General features: G+C 34.4%; 1 protein-coding gene across 13 annotated transcripts in view; it reads left to right on the forward strand.

Annotated features, from left to right (window-relative positions):
• Nucleotides 1–22,059, forward strand: part of LOC119080723 (CUGBP Elav-like family member 4) — a 243,266-nt gene that overhangs the window by 6,900 nt on the left and 214,307 nt on the right. For 10 of the 13 annotated variants that reach the window (XM_037189209.1, XM_037189212.1, XM_037189214.1 and 7 more), the window contains exon 2: nucleotides 19,938–20,009. In XM_037189209.1, the coding sequence (XP_037045104.1) occupies nucleotides 19,979–20,009 (31 nt within the window). In that variant the 5' untranslated portion in view covers nucleotides 19,938–19,978. Of the gene's footprint in view, nucleotides 1–19,937; nucleotides 20,010–22,059 lie in introns of those variants that run through there. The other 3 variants (XM_037189239.1, XM_037189224.1, XM_037189232.1) reach the window with 3 other exon arrangements.

Here is a 22,059-nt window from a genome sequence, read left to right on the forward strand (position 1 = left end):
ATTTTAAAATGCTATGGCTGCGACGCTTCAGCTTATATAATTAAAAAAAATGTCAAGGGCTCTCAATATAGTTTGACAACAAACTCTATACTCACTCATCTACTATGGGCTAGAGAAATGACAAGTTGCAGAGTGAAAAAGAAGTGTTGAATTATAATACTGAATACTCACTTCAAAATACTTACTATTCGACGAGACGAGATTTACTGCATGTGCACACCAAAAAAAAGCAGGGAGACGGAAAGAGGAAATTGCATCTATAGTTCGATGGATATAGTATGCATGCATTTCTAACCCATTTCAAAAGTTGACGATGCATTAAGTAATTCGCGTGAATTGTGAATAAGCATACAGAAAACAACAGTAGAGAAAAACTAAATTTTTAAGATAATTTTCGCTAAGAAACGGCAAGCACAAAATCTTTTACATGCTACATGCGTCGAAAACCGTACTTTTCATGTTTCAAGAAGTACTTTCGACGTCCTCAGCATGTAAAATCCATTACATAACTCGGTATACAAATGAAAAGTCTCGTTTTTGTGTGTTTATTGACCTTGGCTGCGCCTCGCAAGAAAACTATACTTTTCATCTTTTTATCCCTAGTCATGTAATAGTAATTTATGCAACAAGTTCCGAAAAGAGGTTGTTTTCGTCACTAGATATGACATTGTTTTGGGTCGAAAGTGGTTTATTACACTCCTAGCGAAAACAAGAAATTTGGTTTAGGTTTCTCCTCGGATCAACAAAATTCAAACGAAAACTCGACTTTTCAACTTTTTATCACTTGCTATGTAAATAACTATAAATCTATTACTTCATTTGTATAAAGTACATCCTAGCGTCTGATATACAAAATCTATTACCTCAAAATCATGCATATGATATATAAGATAACTCCGACAATTATTCTTGACGTTATTGTGGTTGTATAGAATAGCAATTTTAATAAAGGTACAATAACTGAAGCGATAAGTGTCGGCTATTGATAGACCATGATATCGCTAACCCATCATTTTTATCACAACCTCTCATGGCATCAGCATAAATGTCTATTCAACCATTTAGAACACGGCAAGCATGTCAGACATGTTTATATAATTTTAACTCGCTATCACTTCACGATGTTTTCTCTGGAAAACCCCTGGAGACATTGTATGCATAAAGTATAAATAAACTCCATCGAACTTTACAAAATCAGCCATTAGATTACAAATCGTAATAGATGTCAAGTTGACAAAATCATTTACGAATATTGTTTCAAATAATTTCAATTCCACTTCATATTCAAAGTTTTCACATCGAGAAGCTTTAGATATGTGTTCAAATATTTATAAACTTTGCACCACTAAGAACTATGAAAACATTCTATTTATCTTTCCATATTTGTACAACACAACATTTGGTTATGTATACAATTGATATGAAAGAAGAAAAAAAATATTCACCAAAATTTTTGGTATATAACATTATCACATCCACATCCCTCTCTCGTCCTATATTATCTATATCCGATTCAAGCGTTTCCAAGTGCCTATATGATATTTGTAATGTGGCGTGTAGGTACATTTTTGTTCTCATATCACTCTTAACACAAGTACATATATTTTTACGAAGGAGACGGGTTCAAGATGGGATCTGTTTTTATTGTATATTAGTGTGATAGTAGTATATGTATGTTGTATCCATATATAAGTAGAGATACATAAAGTGGCAGAAGTGAAAAGCAATTTGTACAATTTTCGAAACTACTAAAATCATGTGGTTTGGTATCCCAAAAACGATGGATATAATATTATTGTTATGTGAATGCTGAATATATAGAGTGAGATTTTCCCAAAGTATGGTTGTGGTAACGATGGGATGTGTATAACGGTATACTTTGTGTATATAAAATAAAATGTTAGCTGGGTAGATAGATAGATAGAATAAGTGGGTGGCTTTTACGCCTGCACCTAAGCCTCAGATGGGCCTGTTGTGCGTACCCACGGTCGTTTATATTCTTTTAGTCTTGTTTAGAAATTTGAGGATGTTTGATGGAGCGATACTCCATATCGAGGTGTACTTGGTTACGTATGAACCTAGATACTGTGATCGAGCCATAATGTATGCTGGGCATTCGCAAAGAAAGTGTTCTGTGCTTTCGATTTCACCACACTTTTCGCAGTGTGGATCGTCTGCCACCCCAATTGTGTGGAGATGTTTCTTTAGAGAATTGTGACCTGTAAGTATGCCGGCAAGTCTTCTGAGGTTATTCCGATCGAGTGACAGGCAGTATTTCGAATTTTTGTTGTTTATTCTGATCGATATTTTTGCCTGTCTGGCAAAGTCTAGGGTATTCCAATAATTATTGAATTCTTTGGTTTTACTGTTCAGAATGAGCCGATTAAGTGTTGAGAATGATAAGGCCATTGCTGGCTCAGGTCCTATGAAAGGTGTACTAGAAGCTAATCTTGCTAGTTCATCTGCTTTTTCGTTACCAGCGACATTCGTGTGCCCTGGAACCCAAATAAGTGACACTTGGTGTTTTCCAGATAGTTCTTCTAGAGTATCGCGACATTCAAGGACTATTGAAGATGAAAATTTAAAGCCGCTAATCGCTTTAATTGCACCTTGACTGTCTGAGCAAATATTTATGGGTGAGACATTAGCTTCGTGGTTATTAATTATTTCTCTGCAGCATTCCATGATTCCAGTAATTTCTGTAGTGAATACTGTTAAAAAAATTTCCTAGTGACACGGATATTTCTTTAGCTATGCTAGGGCAAAATATTCCCGACCCGGTTAGATCGTCCTTTTTTGATCCATCAGTGAACCACGAGAAGTGATTGTGTGCAATTGCATTCGGGGTATCCCAGAAACTACGATCCGGTATATTTACTTTAAATGATTTTTCGAATCTGTAAGTTGGGATGATTAAGTCGCAGGGCATATTGACTTCAGGTATTTGTTGGGACATGGCTGACCACAACTTAGTGTGCCCGAAATTGGCATCATTGATCAAGAGTTCAGACTGTTTGAACCTTAAAAGGGACGACTTGGCAAGAGACTTGATGTGAATATGTAGCGGTTCTATGTTCAATAGTGCTTCGAGTGCTGCTGTTGGGGTAGTTTTCATGGCGGAAGTGATTCCAATTAATGCTAATCTTTGTAATTTACTCAGTTGGGTTTGAACAGATTTCACTTCGCATCTGGGCCACCAGACTACTGCTCCATAACATAGTCTTGGTCTTACTATGGCTGTGTAAATCCAATGGAGTACTTTGGGGCTAATCCCCCAGTCATTGCCAAATAATCTGCGACATTGCCATAGGGATGCTACCGCTTTTTTAATGACGTATTCTGAATGGATGATCCAGTATAGTTTTGAGTCTAATATGACGCCCAAAAATTTTACAAATTCGGAAAAATCGATTTCCTTGCCAAAAAATTTGGGTTTTTTGAGTCCTGTAACCTTCCTTTTACGAGTGAATAATATCAGTCTCGTTTTATCTGGGTTCGCTGATTGCTCCCTACTATGACACCAGGATTCAACTAGTTTTAGTGCTGATTGCATCAAGTTTGACAGGGTCGAGATGCAGATTCCTACTAGGAGAATTGCGAGGTCATCGGCAAAGCTTTGAGAGTAAAAGCCAGCATTATTAAGTAAAGATAGTAAGCTGTCTTTAACCAAACAGTATAGTAAAGGCGGTAGAATACCCCCTTGAGGACAGCCTTTGCTTACGAAAACGCTTACTTTGGCAGTATTAAGGTAGGAGGATACAATTCGATCCCTAAGCATTTTAATAATCCATACAGTTACAGTAAGGTTGATTCCATGTGCGATACATGCTTTCCTTATTGCAGCAAATATCATATTATTAAATGCTCCGTCTATGTCAATAAAGCAACCAAGAGCAAACTCATCTTGGTTAAATGCTTTTTCTATTCTATGCACTAGGTGATGCAGAGCGGTTTCGGATGATCTTCTTGGCTGATAAGCAAACTGACGACTGTGTATGCAAAACTCTTTAAGTATTCCATCTCTCAAGTAGCGATCTATCAATTTCTCCAATGTCTTTAACAAGAAAGAAGTAAGACTGATCGGCCGGAATGCTTTCGCTGCAGTGTAAGTTTGTTGCCCCAATTTGGGTATAAATACAACGCGCACTCCTCTCCAACATTTGGGAATATGTTGGTAACGAATACTGGCAATATAGATTTCTTTCAGGTGATCGTTCATCGAATCAGAACCATATTGCAATAGGGCGGGGAAGATTTCATCTTCTCCTGCTGACTTAAAAGGAGAGAATGTAGATATTGCCCACGTTATTTTTTCCTTGGATACTATGGATTCGGCTATTGCCATATTATCGTCATCTGTGGACGGATTCAATAATAACGAATCATGATTGATTAGAGTCGGGGCTGTAGTACTACCAGGAAAATGTACTTCTAGCAGATGTTGAAGGGTGGCTTCTGTAGAATCCGTAAATTCTCCCGAGGGAAGCTTTAATGATCCTAAAGGATTAGTTGAGTTTTTCGATAAAGACTTAAATAGCCGGGAGGCTCCTGAGTGTGAGTTAACGGTATTACAAAATTGTTGAAATTTGATCCTTTTACTCTTGCGTAAGAATTTGTTATACATACTTTGCGCAGCTCTTCTAGCGGCAACCTTATCGGGCGATTTCCCTTTGGCTTCATTAAAAGCCTTCCTGTTAGCTGGGTAACATTGTAAACGAAAATGTATGATACGCGCTTTTGTGTACTAAATGAAAATGAAAATACGTAAGCTTTTGTTTAGGGTGCAGCAATCACATTTTTTCTATAGAGTAAAATTATAATGGTTCACAGTTCAGGCCTGAAAGCCGATCAGATAGCAAGGATTTACGTTAGAAACGGCCACTCATCTTTTATCCACGGCGGCAGCGAACAATTAATTTGCTCCGGCTTTTTTATAAACAATGTTTAAACAAGTGAAGTAAAAGATTCTCTTACAAGCCCTAGGCTATACGCTTAACAAAATCAGTAGGAGATGACTTTAACATGATCTGTCTCATTAAGTTAGCGCGCTTGTCCGTTTGTCCCTTGAAAGGAAGAGCATTGTAGAAAGTATGTTAAATTCTCTTGCGGTTTATAAAAAGAATAAAATTAAAGGACTTATAACGAAATTTCTTAATCGTGTCTTTGAGAGGATTCGTTGCGAAAAACGTTAGTAGTAGCCGTGGTAGCTGTTAAACTCTACACAAATAAAGTTTTTTTTTGTCTTCAACCGACTTTCGGCGGCTACTTTTCGGTGGCTCTCATTCCTTGCACAATCCAAGTAATGGTGTTTGGAAAGAGGATGGTCATAGAAGCGCCACCACATGAGAATGCTATCATATTTCAACAATGTCAGTTTATTTAATGGTTTTTCTTCATCCTATTTTTCGTTTAGTATGATCATTCTCACCATCCAATTTGAGTGAATATACGATGTCATATTGTTGATAATAAATCGTACATTATCATGATGAAAGCTAGAAAATAAAAAGTATAAAAACAACATCCTAAACGAAATAGCAAAAGCATCAAATTTTTACAGCGCTTCTATGGTGATGTTTAATGTTTATGGGGGTACCTACCCATCGTTTGCTATTTATGTATGGGAAAAAAACCCCTAACAAAGTATGACAGATGAGATTGTTATTTGGGATGTATGTGTGTGATATATACATGAGCTGCTTGGGTTTGTAAAACCAAATTATATTGTAGACTGAGTATTTGACACTTAATTTGTCAAATAGCGCCCTAATATATCTCTTATTACTTTACCAGCTCCAACGACGCCATACCGCAATAGTTCCATTTTTCGTTTCATCTATGAATGCCGCTCGCGTAGAAGTTGTTTTCGAACTGTTTCGCTTTATGTGCATTCTGAGTACTTGACATGTTTATGGAGGTAAAACATGTTTCAGTTAATTTATAAGGGATTTGTTACGCCAAGCCATGTCTTGGGATCGGTTTGCCACCGCCTCCATTACCTTTAATGTGGATATGAGCAGTAACAGATGGCTGGAGCGATTTTGTGGTTGCCTTACAGTTGAAGTAAAATTAATTTTGGTTTCTTATAGATTATTAACGACATGAGAAGAGATCTTGACAGTAAATATTCAGTGTATCGGCATAGAAACATTTCTAGTTTAAAGAAACGAATTTTTTGTTTCAGAAAATTGTATGAAATATACATTTATATCTATTTGTCGGTGGTACTTTGTTGGTTTTAACATATTGAACATATTTGAATATTAACGCCATAAACCAAAACGTTTCCCTTAAAATTAGGACAAATCTGTTACTACAACTTGAACATTGGGGTCTAAAAACCTGATCCTTACATCAAAGCTTAAATAACCACTGTGGTGACTGTTTCCACCTAATTCGAAATATTAATTCACAATTTTACGAACTGTATTCATGTCATATGCACTCCAAGAACGCACTCCAAGAACAGGCCCACGATTTTTTAACTGCCAAAAAGCTGACTACTGCGCCGAATAGGCCCCTTATTTTAAATCTGTTGTTGTGCCTGTTTTGGAGTGCGTTGGTCATACATCAAATGGAGAAGTGTCACAAGACAATGGAAAGGAACAAATTATCCCACTTGCTTTTGACAGTATTTCTACTTGGGATTGCATGATCTCGAGATAACAGTTCAGAGAAGTCAAGCATTCTTTTCTTTCATATGCATTTATTGGTCAAAAATTAAATTTTCAATTCATTTTATGTGTCGGACACAAAGACATATTAGTGTGATAGACAGGAATTATGTAGACGAAATCGTGAAGCAAAAGCAAACTGAGTATACTATACATTTTTTACTCACACACTCAAAAATTTCAGTTTCGTTTGACAGGTTCTTAAACTGTTGTTGACTTGTACGAAATTATTGTTTTCGTTGCTTTACTTAAGTCTTTCTTAAGGTATTCATAATTATATCCATTCAAAATCAAATATAATAAAAAATGCGGCATTGTATCGTTCATGGTTGCAACTCCAAGTTGAACCTTCATGAGGAAACTGAGAAAATTTCACTTTTTAAGTAAAACAACATTCATAACCTCAATTTATAGATTCGTCAAATTTACGATTTGTTTGTAAAGGTTTCCCGTAAATCAAAATGCGAGAGAAGCTTGGATTAATGCGTTGCAGCATTCAAATAATCAATCGTTGGCTAGCGAATTGAATGACAATTGCCGGATCTGCGAAAAACATTTTAAGCCGGAAGACATTAATCAAAACAAATGCCGATCATCTTTGTCGAAAATGGCTGTACCAACAATATTTCCGAATTCAGATTGCATAGATACTGAATATTTATTGTTGGAAGAGTCGGAAAATGCTAATGTCTTGAATGTCTTGAATGTCTTGCAATTAAAGCAAAAAGAAAATCTGGAGCCGTAAGTTTTTCATTTGTATGAATGTTGTTCTATGTATGACTGTTCTGAATGCGTAGATCAAAATCATTGAATGATGAGCAAGATAGAATCAATCTCTGGACCTCCAAACTCTGAACTCCTCCTTACACCTTACACCTTCACACTTCCAACTTCAAAATAAAAGCTCTTTTCGGACGACAAACAGAGTCTTAACTCTTCCCTTGCCCGTACATCACGTAAAGTGGTAACAAAGACAAAGAAAGCTGTTTCGACCTCGAGAACTAGCGGCGGTCTTAGGTCAGCGTGGACTGGCCCTCTTCAGTTGCTTCCGCTAGCCTCTTACACAAGACAGCGAAAAACTTTACTATCGAACAAGTGATTTCAGTTTTTTCAGATTAGTTGCCATCGACCGATGGAAGTTCGGACATTCTTGGAAGCTGCTATGAAATTCATCCCTAAACGCAGCAAAATCAAAATCAAAATCAACGTCAAAATCAACTTCAAAATCACAACAAGACTGCAACACAAAAGGAAACTATAATACAAAAGGCAATTCGACTGCGAACGCTGTCTTGTGTAAGAGGCTAGCGGAAGCAACTGAAGATGGTCAGTCCACTCTGACCAGTGACCGCCGTTAGTTCTCGAGGTCGAAACAGCTTTTCTTTCTTCTTTTTTGTCACTTTACGTGATGTGTGGGCAAGGGAAGAGCTATAGCTCTGTTTGTCGTTCCGAAGGATAGTTTCTTTGTGATTTAGTGAATGTGAAAAAGGAGTCCTGTTTTGGTTTGTGTGCAGATGTCCGGTTCTTGCAATTTGCGCCCCTGAGCTTTTCGTCTCAGGTTAAGCAAAATTGGTATGTGCGAAACAATTTTCGCAGAGCCAAATGTATATATCAATATTAAACAAGTGTTTCCGTGATGTACCACCAAAGCTGTTAAATAATATGGAAGAGCATGTAAAGGAATGTGATCCATTAGAAAATCACCGATATTTATTGATTCGCAGTATTCTGGAAGAATACTTGAAAGTCAAATTGAATTATATAGGTAAATTGCAAACAATGGAAATGCATTCCAATTTTATTCGATCCAAAACCACTAAGTTAGTCCAATTCCATGGACAATAAATGGATAAATATGGATTTCAGTTGAATAAATATGTTATTTGATGAAAAAAAGTTCTTTCCAATAGCAAGGCAAAAGTGCACAATTTTTCTCCCGCCCACATTCGAAAATAAGTTCAAAAATACGTAAGTACCATAAATTTAAGGTACTCACGCACACTATCAAATATTTCGTATTTGTTTTTGCTTCAACTATAGAACAAAATATCGACATAGAAGGCCTGTCTATCCCACTATAATGTCATTGGTCGGACATGCCAGTAGAGTTCGGCAAAAATTTCTTCTACTGAAAGATTTTCTATATTTCTCCTGAAGTTATAGAGATTTTCCTGTCTAAAAGATGGTTCAATGTTTGTTATGACATCAAGGACGTTGGGACGTGTTCGTGGTGGTTTTCCACCGATTCTTTTAAGAGTAAATAGAATAAATTATGCTCAGGATATTTTCTGTAGCTCTTGAAGTTGTTGTTGAGTCAACAATGTTGACCCTTTTTCTCAAAGTAACTGCCTGCATCTGTGATTGCAAACCAATGCGAATGAGATATTTCTTTTCATCTGTTATCGATTACGAGTTCAGGAATCGAATAAACGACGAGCTCTGACTTATTGCGGTAATAGCCAAACGAATGTTAATATAAAATGAAGTAAGAGATTTCGATTTGACATCAATATATTGAAAACACTTAGATCAAATGAAGTAATAGATCTGATAGTAAAATTGCTTGTTGTCTGTGATAGATTTACTTTAATTGTTTAAACATCGTACAAGCCGGAATTTGCCGTTTAATTTTGTCATTGTTGTCTACAACAGATTGAAAGCCATCCGTTAAATATAATTTGTTTTTGCATAGATGAGGGTTGTCAGTTTCGTGACAAATTTGACAAAAAATCGTTACTTGATGCAAAATTTTCGACAAAAAAATTAGATAGCTCCAAAGCTCTTAAAAATAACTGAGTGTAAAGTGTACAGTATTCGTCGTATATAGTGAAATTTTATTTCCAATTTATGATATGCTGAAAGCATGAAACTCCATTCCGTATGCATGGCATAACATTTCACAAAACTTTTGATATAAAATTTTTTGCAGAAAAAAAAATATTTGTGATAGGAGATGCACCGGCTTTAATTGGAAAAAAAGAACTTAAGATTTCATTGTTATTACAATTTTTTCGTCGTTATTATTCTCTTTATATCATAAAAAGAAATGTGTCTGTAGTTCTACATATAAATTGCAAAAATTCCAACCTTACCTTCAGCTCAAATTTATATCATAAAAATGGGAGAGATAAAAAAACCCGTCTAAGAAAAATATTGTAAAAGGGGAAAGAAAAAATTAAAAAGGAATCGTCGTCTATTGCTTACTACTGTCAGTTTTGTCACTCGATTTTTCTTTTACCATTTTTATGAAGGAAAATGGGAATCAATATTTTCAACAGACGACACAATTCATTGGGAACAGAATGCAATATAAATATAATATTTGAGATGATATGTTGATGGTGAAGCAGAACGGAATAAAATATTGATTTTCGACAAAATAAAAACCCGATATATAGTAGAAGAGAGGACAAAAAGAATATATTTGAAAATAATGTTTAGGTCTGACGGTTGTATATATGTTTTTATAATGGTCGCTGTGTCTGAGTAACCACGAAGATGAACTAATTAAATTGTGCTTATTGTTTCACATGCTGGTTTAATAATCAATTTGCACCGATTACCAGTAGTGTATTGTAATTAAATAAGCAAAATCAATTCGATTTTCAAGGCTACGTACTTATCAACGTTAAATTTTCCGTTGATATCGTTAATGGTCACGCACTTCTGGGGATTGAGGTTTTATTTATACTAAATGGACGGGATGGTAGAAAATTCCGTACGAACCCAAATACCTATTGCGTCCGTTAATATAGTCGTACTCGTATTTAGAGTACGGAACGTTCACTGATTCCGATACACATAGCTATAGCTAGTTAGAAACGTTTACCTACTGCCACATAAATCTATACAATCTATGCGTCGTAGAATTTGCGAAAGTTTGTGCGAAGTATACAAATCATGTTTTGTGAGATAAAACTAAAATACGAAATTTTATACAGTTTTCCTGGAATAAATCGTTTTTTGGATAGACATTTACATACTGTACATTCTTTCAAGTCTGTTTTTTAGTTTGTTTCTATTTTTAACAGCTACAATTAACTTACCTCCGGAATAAGAAATGAAGAAAAAATCATGAAAATGAGATTGAGTTTACTCGACGTATTTACAAAGAGCGACACTTATTAATTCTATGGCCGAGCTGCCTACATCATGATCCAATAAACCCATTTACATTATTTTCTTTCTTATTGGTATCGCCACAAAATTTTCTGTCCCATTTTAATAACTGTTCTTGAGGTGGTTCAGAACATATCCCTGAATCAACAAAATTTTGCTCTTGAAAAAAATTCAGTTCTCAACTTCCAGGCATATCTTTCCACACATTACAAACAGCACTTATAGCCTAATATCCCTCAATGCTTCGTATGGGGCTAGAAGTAGTCTGCCTACAAAATGATATTCGCTGAAATTCTCGATAAACTGGCATTGGACAAATGTAATTAAAGTTTTTACGTGGAACTATTTTATACGACCGGTCCGTATCGATTTATCAAGAGTCTAGGTATTTCAAACGAAATATTAATGACATAAAAAGGAAAAGAACTAAATCCGCCGTTTACGATGGAAAACTTTTAACGTCAAACACAAATTAATAAATTCCTCAATGTTCTTTTGGTTATTAAATTTCATGATGATGAAATAGTAACCTTCACATTTAATTGTTTCGTTGCATGTTCGTTGCAAAGCAAAAATGTTTATTGAATTAGTTGCAATTACGTTAGAACACCAATTAAGGAAATTGGAATTGTTGGGATTCTTTTGTAGAACAGGTACGAATAAGGTGGAGCTGTAGAACAGATACGAATAAGGTGGAGCTTAAATTTTAAATCAGCCAAATCAGATGAATTTCTTTGATTTGGCACGATAACATCCATCAAATTGCTGGTCTTCTTTAAGAGTTTAACAGGAGATTTAGATGATACAAATTAGAGTAGATTAGGTTATTGACGTGCAAAATTTTTATCGCTATAGAAAGTCGTCTCATTATGCAGACATAATGTAAAAAATTCATCAAATCCGTTATATGCATTTCACTATTTCGCTATCTGTACTTCATCGCTATCTCTATAGTTGAAAAAATACTGGAAAAATCAATAATTTACATTTGGGATATACATGACCTAATCCAAACACTGAAGGGCAAACGTATATCATATTATTATCTGAATTTATCAACTTTTAAACGTAATTATTGAAACGCTAGCAGCTGTAATCAATTTGGTGTCAGTCAACGTGTTAGTTTTAATCTTCAATATATTGCGAAACTGAACCTTCGAAATATACATTATTTGACAACTTTGAAGCTTTGCAAGCGTTGTCGTTAACAGATGACCTAGCCGCCTGTCTTAGCAAGAGCAAACAAATCGAGATTGACTAAATGACTTTCGAGTTTTTGGTCATTCTGACTAAGGCTTACGACAGGTCAGGTCAGGTTGACCTTATAAGGAAACTGACTTTGACCTGACCTGACCCGATTTTTCAGGTCATGACCTGATACGACCTAATGAGATGAAATTTAATTTCGGATGAAAACTAAACTATTTTGAATCAAATTGTATTACATATTTTCGCAATTTATATGACTTTCAAGAGTCCAGGAATGTGTACTGATACCTCTATTCTTGATACTGAGTTGTTTTCGTCGCTTTCGTTTTGAAAAGTCCAAAATTAATGACTCAGTGAATATTTTTGAACTTATGGATTGCTCGAAGAGTAAATTATGGGTGTTGACTCATGGCTGAGACAATAAGAAACATATTCTTTTTGCTAAATTTGTAGTCAAACTGGTTGTTAAAAAAAGATTTATAAGTGGCCGCCATGGCTGTACTGGTGGCAGTATTCATTGTGACTCAACGGAAGGCAATTTTGAAGACTTCGCCGAGTAACTCGCTCCATACCATTATTTTCTATGAAATAAGATCTGTACTGAAGTCCTAAATCAACTCAAGAGACAAAGATTTCTTTAGATTTTTAATAAATTGTAGCGCACGTTATATACTGCAGGAAATGATTTTTATCTTTGTCGAACTAACTATCAGTCACCTTAAAACACATTTGCCAAGGGTTCAACGAGTGAATATATTTATTGATATGTTAAAATTGAAAATTTCTCTATTACATTTAAAAAAAAAACTTGTCATCAAAGATTTTTTAGTTTTTCATTTTTGTGCCGAAACAATTTCAGGTCAACAGGTTTCAGGTGAAGTCATATTATCAGGCCACTATCAGGTTTCAGGTCAAATTTGACCTGACCTGAAATTTTCAGGTTGACCTGACCCGATAGTAAGCCTTAATTCTGACTTCAAACGAGAAAAGCAATGATGAAGTTCGCTACTTTATAATTTCGAGCGAGCGATGCGAAAATCTTTTTGTTGTACGCTATAAAGCGTTGGTGAAAATGGTGTTTTGTTGTCATTGTGAGAGGGCGCCATTTTCAGTGAGAAAAAATAATCATTTTCTCACCTTATGGCAGGGCCTATTTTAAGGAAATTAAATTTCCAAAAATTCTCAAATTTTTCGATCACTTTTCGTCATTTCATCTAAAAACACAACAGATTGCATCGTAAATGTTGTTTTTACTGCCTTCTTAGTTGTTTTAAATGTCTTTGAGCTTAACTGATTACTTCGGAATGAGATCTAACAGAAAACAAAATTTGGAAATTTGTAGAATTTTTGTGAAATTTGTGAAATTTTGGAAATTTTTGGAAATTAAATTCCTTAAAATAGGCCCTGCCTTATGGGTGAATACCAGAACACGCTATTTATTTTATTTTCTTTAAACCAATGACACTATTATGTCATTGCTTTAAAGTGAACCAAAATGCTCATTTTTCAAAACCCAAGCAAGAAAAACGTTGTGTTCACATCGGGGAGAAAATAGGAAGTTCCACCTTGAGCTCTCAGTGGAATATCGTATTTTCTCCCCTTGGTTAACAAATATAGTTCAACTATAGTTCAATTCATGGGGCTTTTACATTTACATGCGGGGAAATTGTGGAAGAGTCGATTTTGGGCAGGTGTAATTCTACGAAAATTGAAAAACAATCCGGCAATAATCTCTTTCTTCGTGTAGAATGTTTTCACGCGTGAGAAAATTATTTGCTGTTAAATTTGCAATTCAATATTTCAAAGAAGAACGAAATGGATTTCCCAGTATTCGAGTCTGATACAAGAACAGTCATGCAATTATTTCGACTCATTTATTAGTTAGAAACGTTAAAAAGCGGTCGGTTACAATAAATTAACATAAATATGCAAATACGCATAATGCCGGTTGATTAAATTATCACATAAACGACAATTAAATTACAGTAACGTTGACTGAAAAACCTTATATACCGTTCAGCAACCCTTTTCTCTATTTACTCTCTCATGAAAAATCAGTGAACTCTTAACTGTTCGACAAAATATGTCATAACATTTACATAAAAAAGTAATCGAGAGAATAATGCCAAAGTAAACAAATTACTTGACCCTAAGCTAAATATTTAAATAGAGAATTTAATGGTTCGAGTTATAATTTGCATGTTGTAGAGGTCATTTACGAATTAAAATATACATGTTGAGCGGACAAATGAAATGAACAGTAGGTCATTATTCAGCGAAATGATTATGCGGTATGATTCATGTACAAATAAAAAGTTTCTGAAACTTGTAAAACAGAAAGCTTTCTTATTAAATAGTTGTGCAAAATGAATCCTAAGGCAAGGAATTCAGGACGCATAAGCTTTCAATTTTTATTAAATTATGTGCTTTAAGTACCTTGGTCTTGAATTAACAGTAAATCAAAATTTTTGAAACGTCAAATAAGGGACCTAATACACTGTATGAAAATGAACTCAAATGAACACTGACATAAATTGCAAAAATTTATTCTCAAAACACGAAGGTACAGGTAATACAGGTCGCTAGTCAAATCAAGCCTTTTGTTTACTTTACTCTGCCGTGCTTTTGTTCACTGAAGGTGACATTGACTAAGTATCCCTAAACTAAATTGGAAAACCCGCTTTAAAAGAAAAGTATTAAAACAAATCATTGGGTTATCGGAGACATATTTTTGATAATTTTGAAAGTTTTGTTGAAACTCAGGAAACTCAATAATTTGTGTCCGAGTGGGAAGTCTATAGCTGAAGCTAAATGCAAGATCATTTGAAACAGTATTTGAAATTAGTGGCATTGCAACCCTTGTTAGAATAAAGTTTAGCAGCAATGTGTATTTGCTTCTAAAGTTTTTTCAAACGAACTATTATTATACTAATTCAATGTCTGTGTATTTCATTTATAATTGAGCACTTTAATCCCGATAATACAATGTGAATAAAATATCGAATAACTGGCTATATCAGCACGCAAAGGCTATATGTGATCAATATGTTCGATGAAAACTTTGCATAACTCCATACATAAAACGTTAACATCCGTACACATTTTTAAGCTTTTTAAATGTGAAAATTGCTTCAACATTCAACATCGCATAACCTATTTATAGCAGAAAATGAATTAAGTCATCGTTACAAAGTACATGATTAAAAGAGGGGGTTGTTATAATCAATGAACTACGATAATTAACTTAATTTGTTGTGTTTTTTTTTGCTCATTCGTTTTATTGCCTATATTTGCTGTCATCAATATTAATACAGAAAGTATATCGACAATTTTCTTTATTTAACGTTTAATATACGATTCGATAAACCAATTGAAATTTAATCCAATAAAATTGTATTTGTTGAATGAAAGTCGAACTCGGTTATTATTATAATAATGTATCAGGTCATTTCAAATTGTAAACACAGAGGATTTAAGTAAAAATTAAAGGGAACTTTTTTTTACGTCAGAATTTTTAAATCAAGTCAATGGCAATTACTGATGTTGAGAATTTAATGAAAACAATTAACGTTTGCCACGTTTGCCGAAGCTGGTAGAACAATTGAAGTATTGGCGACCGCCCTTAATATACGCTGAAGGTGAAACATCGTATTTTTTGATAGAAATCGAATTTTGTGAACACTGACCCTATAGAGACTAAGGTAATAGTAGGTTGCATTACATGATGGTAACCATTTTGTGATGGCAACAAGCTTCGGTAACTGTCTTTTCGACATATGAAGTGTAGAATTTGTATATCCGAGTCTAAGGCGAGTTGTACAACTACACTTGTCGAAAAACACTTACCGAAGCAAGTTGCTCAAACAAAAGCTAGGGAGACTGCCAGCAATACAAAAAAAATCCGAATTAGTGAATTACGTGGCACTATCCTTTTTACTGCCTACAACATGGAAAATTTGAATTTCACATTGAAATTCGCGAACAATTAATCGAAATACTCTTCATTTTCACAGAGCACCAATTGCTATGTAATGTTCAACTTTGACATGGGTCAACCTGTAAAATAGCTTTACGTGCTTCTGGTCGGTAAATGCAATTTTTTTAGTAAATTTTTCGCATTTACCGACCAGAAGCACGTAAAGCACTGTAAAGTAGCCCTTCGGGTCGGGCCAAAACGTCTCCACTCATCAAAATAAATATTTGGAACCTCGGACGTAATCTACTATTACCGCTCATGTCAATGAAGTAATGACTCATTTCACGAGACATTAAAATGAGTTCTTGTAAATTTTGAATAATCATAGATAGGGTTTTTAAACTTGCCGTTCAACGTGTCCATAATTACAGTGGATGATGGCTACAACGAAATCATTAAAGTGAGTAATCGATAGATGTTTTATTCAGTCTAAGCGCGTAACAATTGCTCATATTCCCGTAAAAATTCTTTCCTCAAGAATTCTGTCTTATAGCGAATTTTGGTTCTCTGCTGAGTGAATTATGCTGTAAATGAAAGTGCAGCGTAGCTACAACTATAAAATAGCATCTCGGATCGAGGTTGACCAAAGTGCTTATTACAGGAGCGAGGTGATATCGATCATCTTCAAGAAACGATACTTTTAAACGAAACCTTACTTAAGTTTCGTTCATTCATTTGTGTGAATGGTTATTAATGTGGCCCCAATTTTAGGCCAAACAAACACTCACGACACAAACGTTTTTCACATGATTTTCAAAAACTTTCCTGTTCTGGATAGTCTACAACATTCGCAAGAATTTAGACCCACTTGAGCAAAAATTTAATAATATCCAGATGAATTTACGAATTTTCAAGTTCAAGATCCACTGAATTTTTCAGAGTCGGCGAGCTTTGACGAATCACGAAGAAGACTTCTCCGACAAACTTCTTCCGCATTTTTTTTTCTGTTCTTAGTACAATAAGACTGATCTAGCTAGCAAAAATCTCAAAGAAGTTTTTTGGTAGAGGTCGAAATAGGTGGGAGGCTGAAAACTCGAAAATTTAGCTTCTATGATTTGTCGCAAGTTGTAAATGATTTTACATGCTACATGCGTCGAAAACCGTACTTTTCATGTTTCAAGCACTACTTTCGTTTTCGTGTGTTTATTGACCTTGGCTTCGCCTCGGATCAACAAAATTCACACGAAAACTCTACTTTTCATCTTTTTATCCCTAGTCATGTAAAATACTATTAAAATCGGTTTTTGACATTTAGGGAGGATAACAACTTTTTGTGGACTACGCCAGTCTCGATCTTTTATCCATCGCACACCCCTAACGTGTACCTTACATCTTATGTATCGTACCGGATATTATAAATTATCCACCAACATTCAGTTCCCTTTTAGGTGAGTCATTGTAATTTTTATGGCCATGTTTCATCATTTATGCCTTTTTTCATCAAAATGGTATTCGAGATTAAAAAATTCTTGATTTAAACTAAAAAAAAGACCAAGCAAAAAAACTGTCCCCAAACAACGCAGCGAATATGATTTAGAACGGAAAAGTTTCCTAGAATAAATTATCAAATGTGGCAACATAAAATGGATGTTTTGCGTTTATTATTGTCGAAGAAAAAAAAAGAGTTTCTCTGTGTTCAGGAAAAAGGAAAAAAGGAACTTTGCAAAATAATCCCATATAATGATGGTTACATCAAGCTGCGAGGGTTGTTGTTTTCCGAAGTAGAATGGAAAATTTGCGTATACCTTGCCACAGAAACTGACAAATGAAAAAAACCAAAAAACTTGTAGTGGGAATGACGTCATTTGTAAACTGTCCTGGTGGCTTACTTACTCCGAATCGTTCAATGAGAAAACAACATTTATCACTTGCAAGTAAAAATGGTGATTTACACGAATATTTTACCGAAATGTTTATGTACACGTCGTGACTGCCTTTACGTGCATAACACTTGTAAAACGTGTGAAAATGCTATACCGATTCCAAGTAATTAAATGAATTATTTTTTCGTGTACATATATTCTACGTGTGTAAACAAACCCAGTAAATGAGCTTTAAAGTTCAAAAAGTAGAACCGACGAAAATATAAATAATTTAGACATTTTTACATAGTTTGTTCAACGAATGAGTTTCACAATAAATGTAACAACGTTCGCATTACACAGACACACCAAACACAATAACACATTTTCTCACTAAGCACAAAATTTTCTTCGTCTTTTTCTTTTCTCCTTATTTTTTGTGTGTACTGTATATGAAATGAAGGTATGGTGTTTAACGAACGTATATGTTTGGAATATACTCACTGTATTATACATGCGAATGTGTTGAGTATGCAAAGAGCCAGACATTTCAACCCATTCAGAGAATGTACAGAGAAATTTACTTAACACAAGAAACTTTTCAAACTATTTAACTTAAAGACTCCCAGGGTTGTGAGTATTGAACTTAGTCTGAAGAAATTAATTAATTATACAAAAGTAGGTTATGTGTAGTGCTATAATATTTGAATATTAACTGAAATGAATAAAGCTCAGCGCTCATTATTTGAGTTCAAAAGATCAAAGAATTCCGACCTTTCCGATTTTCTGAATGTACTAAATTCACAAAGAACAAAAATGTTAAGTTAAGATCATTTCTTGTGCTGTAATGAACTTATTAAATTCGATTTGAATGTTTAATAATGCTGAATGGCATACAAGTATCTCAGAGGGATGGAACAAAAGACTCGATTGGTAAAGCATGTCAGACTTGATAGATGAATAGATTGAGTAATGTTCTCTTTGAACACATTATTGTCGTAAGAAGTTGGATTACCGTAAATTCAGAACGTATTCTTGTTACCCATACAACCGAAGTTCTGTTACGTTTACATCATAAAGCCTTACTCTTGGGATGATAACATGGTAACACTGTCAATATTTCCGCTTGTCTGGCTTTCCACATTCTTGTAAAGTGTCACCACCATGTCATCAACGAAGTATTAAATGTCAGGGTTAAATTAAAGTTTCTCATACCAGCGTCCAGATGCAATGTTTATGGGAGGGTCTAGATCTCGTTTTTAGGTTATCCACACATTTTCGAAAGTTTTTCTTTCTTTCGTCGAAGAAGTCTCAGAACCGAAGAACAAACGAATGGAGAATCAGATAGAATTTGCAATATAATATTTGTTCTATCTATTGTGGTCCTATGTATGGGTTTTTTAAGATTGGACAAGAACAAATCTTGCGTAATATGTATTACGTATGTTACTGTGTCGGAGAGGTGATAACAGATGGCGTCGCTTCGACCGGCAGTAAGGAACACACATAGGGAGCAACGCCATCTGTTATCAACTCTTAGGACAATGTGTAATAAATAATCGTATTACTCTTGTTCGAATCGTTTTATTTATACGTTCGTACTAGGGTAAGGCTTCAACGTTCTGAATTTTTGATTTTTGTTTCGACATGATTGAATTCTGTATCATTACTGGAACCGAAATGTTGTGCTCGAATCGTAAAAAAAAGGCAGGTTCTTCCTTCGATTTACTATTTTGAGTATAAGAATACCGGCCGTTTGATTGAATCTAAAGAAACGAACGACGCGAGTTTAAACTTTTGAGAATGGTTGGTGTTTGGTGTATGAAGTTGTTCGTCTCTATTTGACGTTGACGAGTTTTGCCATTTTTAAATATCAACCGACTTTGCACTCTTTTAACTTGACATATAAGGACAGCTAGTTTGAATTTTTATATAACGTTCAGAAATCTTTGATTTTGTATTTGGAGCTATTGATTAACCGTAAACATTTTGATCGCCTGTGAATTATATTAGAAATTCGGTGAAGTACAAAATCAAATAATAATAATATTGTGTATTGTCCATGCAGCTTGTTTTTAGAATATTAAGTAACTTACAGTAAATATTACGTTTTTAATCAGGTGATTCCTAACAGTAACATTTTCTTATCTTTTTCAGGTGAGAGATTTGAGTCCAAGATTATCGTATAAAATCCACAAATGTTGGCCTTTCATAACGAACAGATTTCGAGTAAGTATAACAGACAATCTCAAGCGCACAAAGATGGAACATTTTTCGCTTTGTATATTATTCCACTTTAATAACTCATAAAAATTTTGTTGGGAAAATGTTAGAAAAATATCGTGAAAAATATTTCCGAGAACTCTTAAGAAGCAAATAAACAAAACATTTATTCATAGAAAAGGGACATAACAAAAACTGATAAAGAATTCATGTTTACTCAAATTTAATATTTAAAAAAAGTCATCATCATTTTATGAAATATTATACAAAAAAATGGAGAAGAAAAATCTCCATCCCCATCACACACACATGCTATAAACGACGAACATGACTTTGGCATCATATATGAATTGACCTAAAAGCATTAAAATATAAAGTAATTTTTATGAAAAGTCTTGAATGTCTTCGATTTTTCTTTCATTTCTTTTTTTCTTATTATGTCTCTGTGCCAAAACACAAAGGATTCACATAAGCATGATACATCCACCAAGCTCGAAAGAAGACGAATATCGTATACCAAAAAGGGCTGATATAAAATAACAACAAAAGGAATAACTGAAGAAGGCGAAAAGGAAAAATATAAAGAGATTAAAGATTTTCTTGTGGACACTGAAAAAGTAAGGATGATATAAGGATCGAAATATATTTTATATAGCGGGGTTTTTGAAATTAAAAAAAGGAAGAGGAGTTGCTTTATGGATAGTTGTTATAGCGTGTGGGATTTCTCATTGTATTGGTTGTTGTGTTCTTTTGTGGTTGAATTTTATTAGATATTTTGGAAGATTAAGATTTAATGTAAAGGATCGACAATATATTGGCTACGTCTAGAAGACAAGTTAACAATTTTACTGTCAGTTCAAATTTAGTTAAGTTTTAGTTTGGCGTCAAAATAATCCAGAATTATTATCGATTAAAGTATGAGCTGAGATCGGTAACCGTTTTATCTATCTTAAGGCCAGATCATGACGTTTTACACATTTGGGATGTATGCAACAATGAACTGGCCTTAACCTTTCACAAATACGTTAGAGATATTCGATCATATAAAATACAGTACGTTGGTTAACCCACACAGCGCATTCATGTCAAACTAAGTCATAGCGCAATAATGAGAAGAAAGTTGAAGCAAAGTAGAATAAAGTAAAGCAGGCAGGAGGCAAATGCATTCAAAACATTGACTTACATCCCGGTAAAATCGTTCACACATTCATTATATGCATTCGTATAGTATAAGTAAGCATGTCCTATATTTTCAAGCATTATGCGATAAATGGCACCTATAAGAACATCCGTGAAACAATACTTAAAGCAAAAGAATTAACAGATGTTGATGTAGGTACCATTGGTACCATGATACACCTACCATTCCTAAAATGTTCACTCCACGGGCTCTGACGGCTCTGTCTCACAACAGCGAGTTAAACGGTTACCACTAATTTTTTTCCTAATTGGTATCAAGATCTTTCTTTTTCTGTTTACATAAGCGAGCAGGTCTGGGTGAAAAACTTTCTAAATTGACATTCTTCCGATTTTTCCTACTTAACATAATTCGATTTCAGGGTAAATAAGAGTTTTCAAAATCGATTTCAATATGGATATGTACGACCATTTCTTTGTGAATTCTAGGTATAGGAAAAAGTATTGTCTGTAACAAATTGCTAGTGTTAAACATATGGCATAAAATCAGAAACTAAAAGATTTGAACATCGGAAAAAGTATAGCAGAATAAACATGGAATCTTATTAATCCTAATCCTTTCAAATGCACAATCCAATAACAAGTCCCAAATATAATAGTCTACAAGTTTTCAACTAACATTTAACCTTTAACCTGTTAACCATCGATCAAAGTATTTTTAATCTGTTGGTTACAAATCTTGTACTTCAATTGTTTAAACATGCATTTTACTATATAAACGGTCATATTCAGATCTTGTCATTATTTTTGTCGTCGTTATCGGTAACAGATGAATAGCCATATGTGACAGGTAATGTAATATAAGGAAGTATTTGCTGATTTCTGCCTCCTATGTAAACGAATTGATTACGCTAATTTA

Source organism: Bradysia coprophila, unplaced genomic scaffold (genome assembly GCF_014529535.1).
Source record: "Bradysia coprophila strain Holo2 unplaced genomic scaffold, BU_Bcop_v1 contig_350, whole genome shotgun sequence".
NCBI classification, from domain to species: domain Eukaryota; kingdom Metazoa; phylum Arthropoda; class Insecta; order Diptera; family Sciaridae; genus Bradysia; species Bradysia coprophila.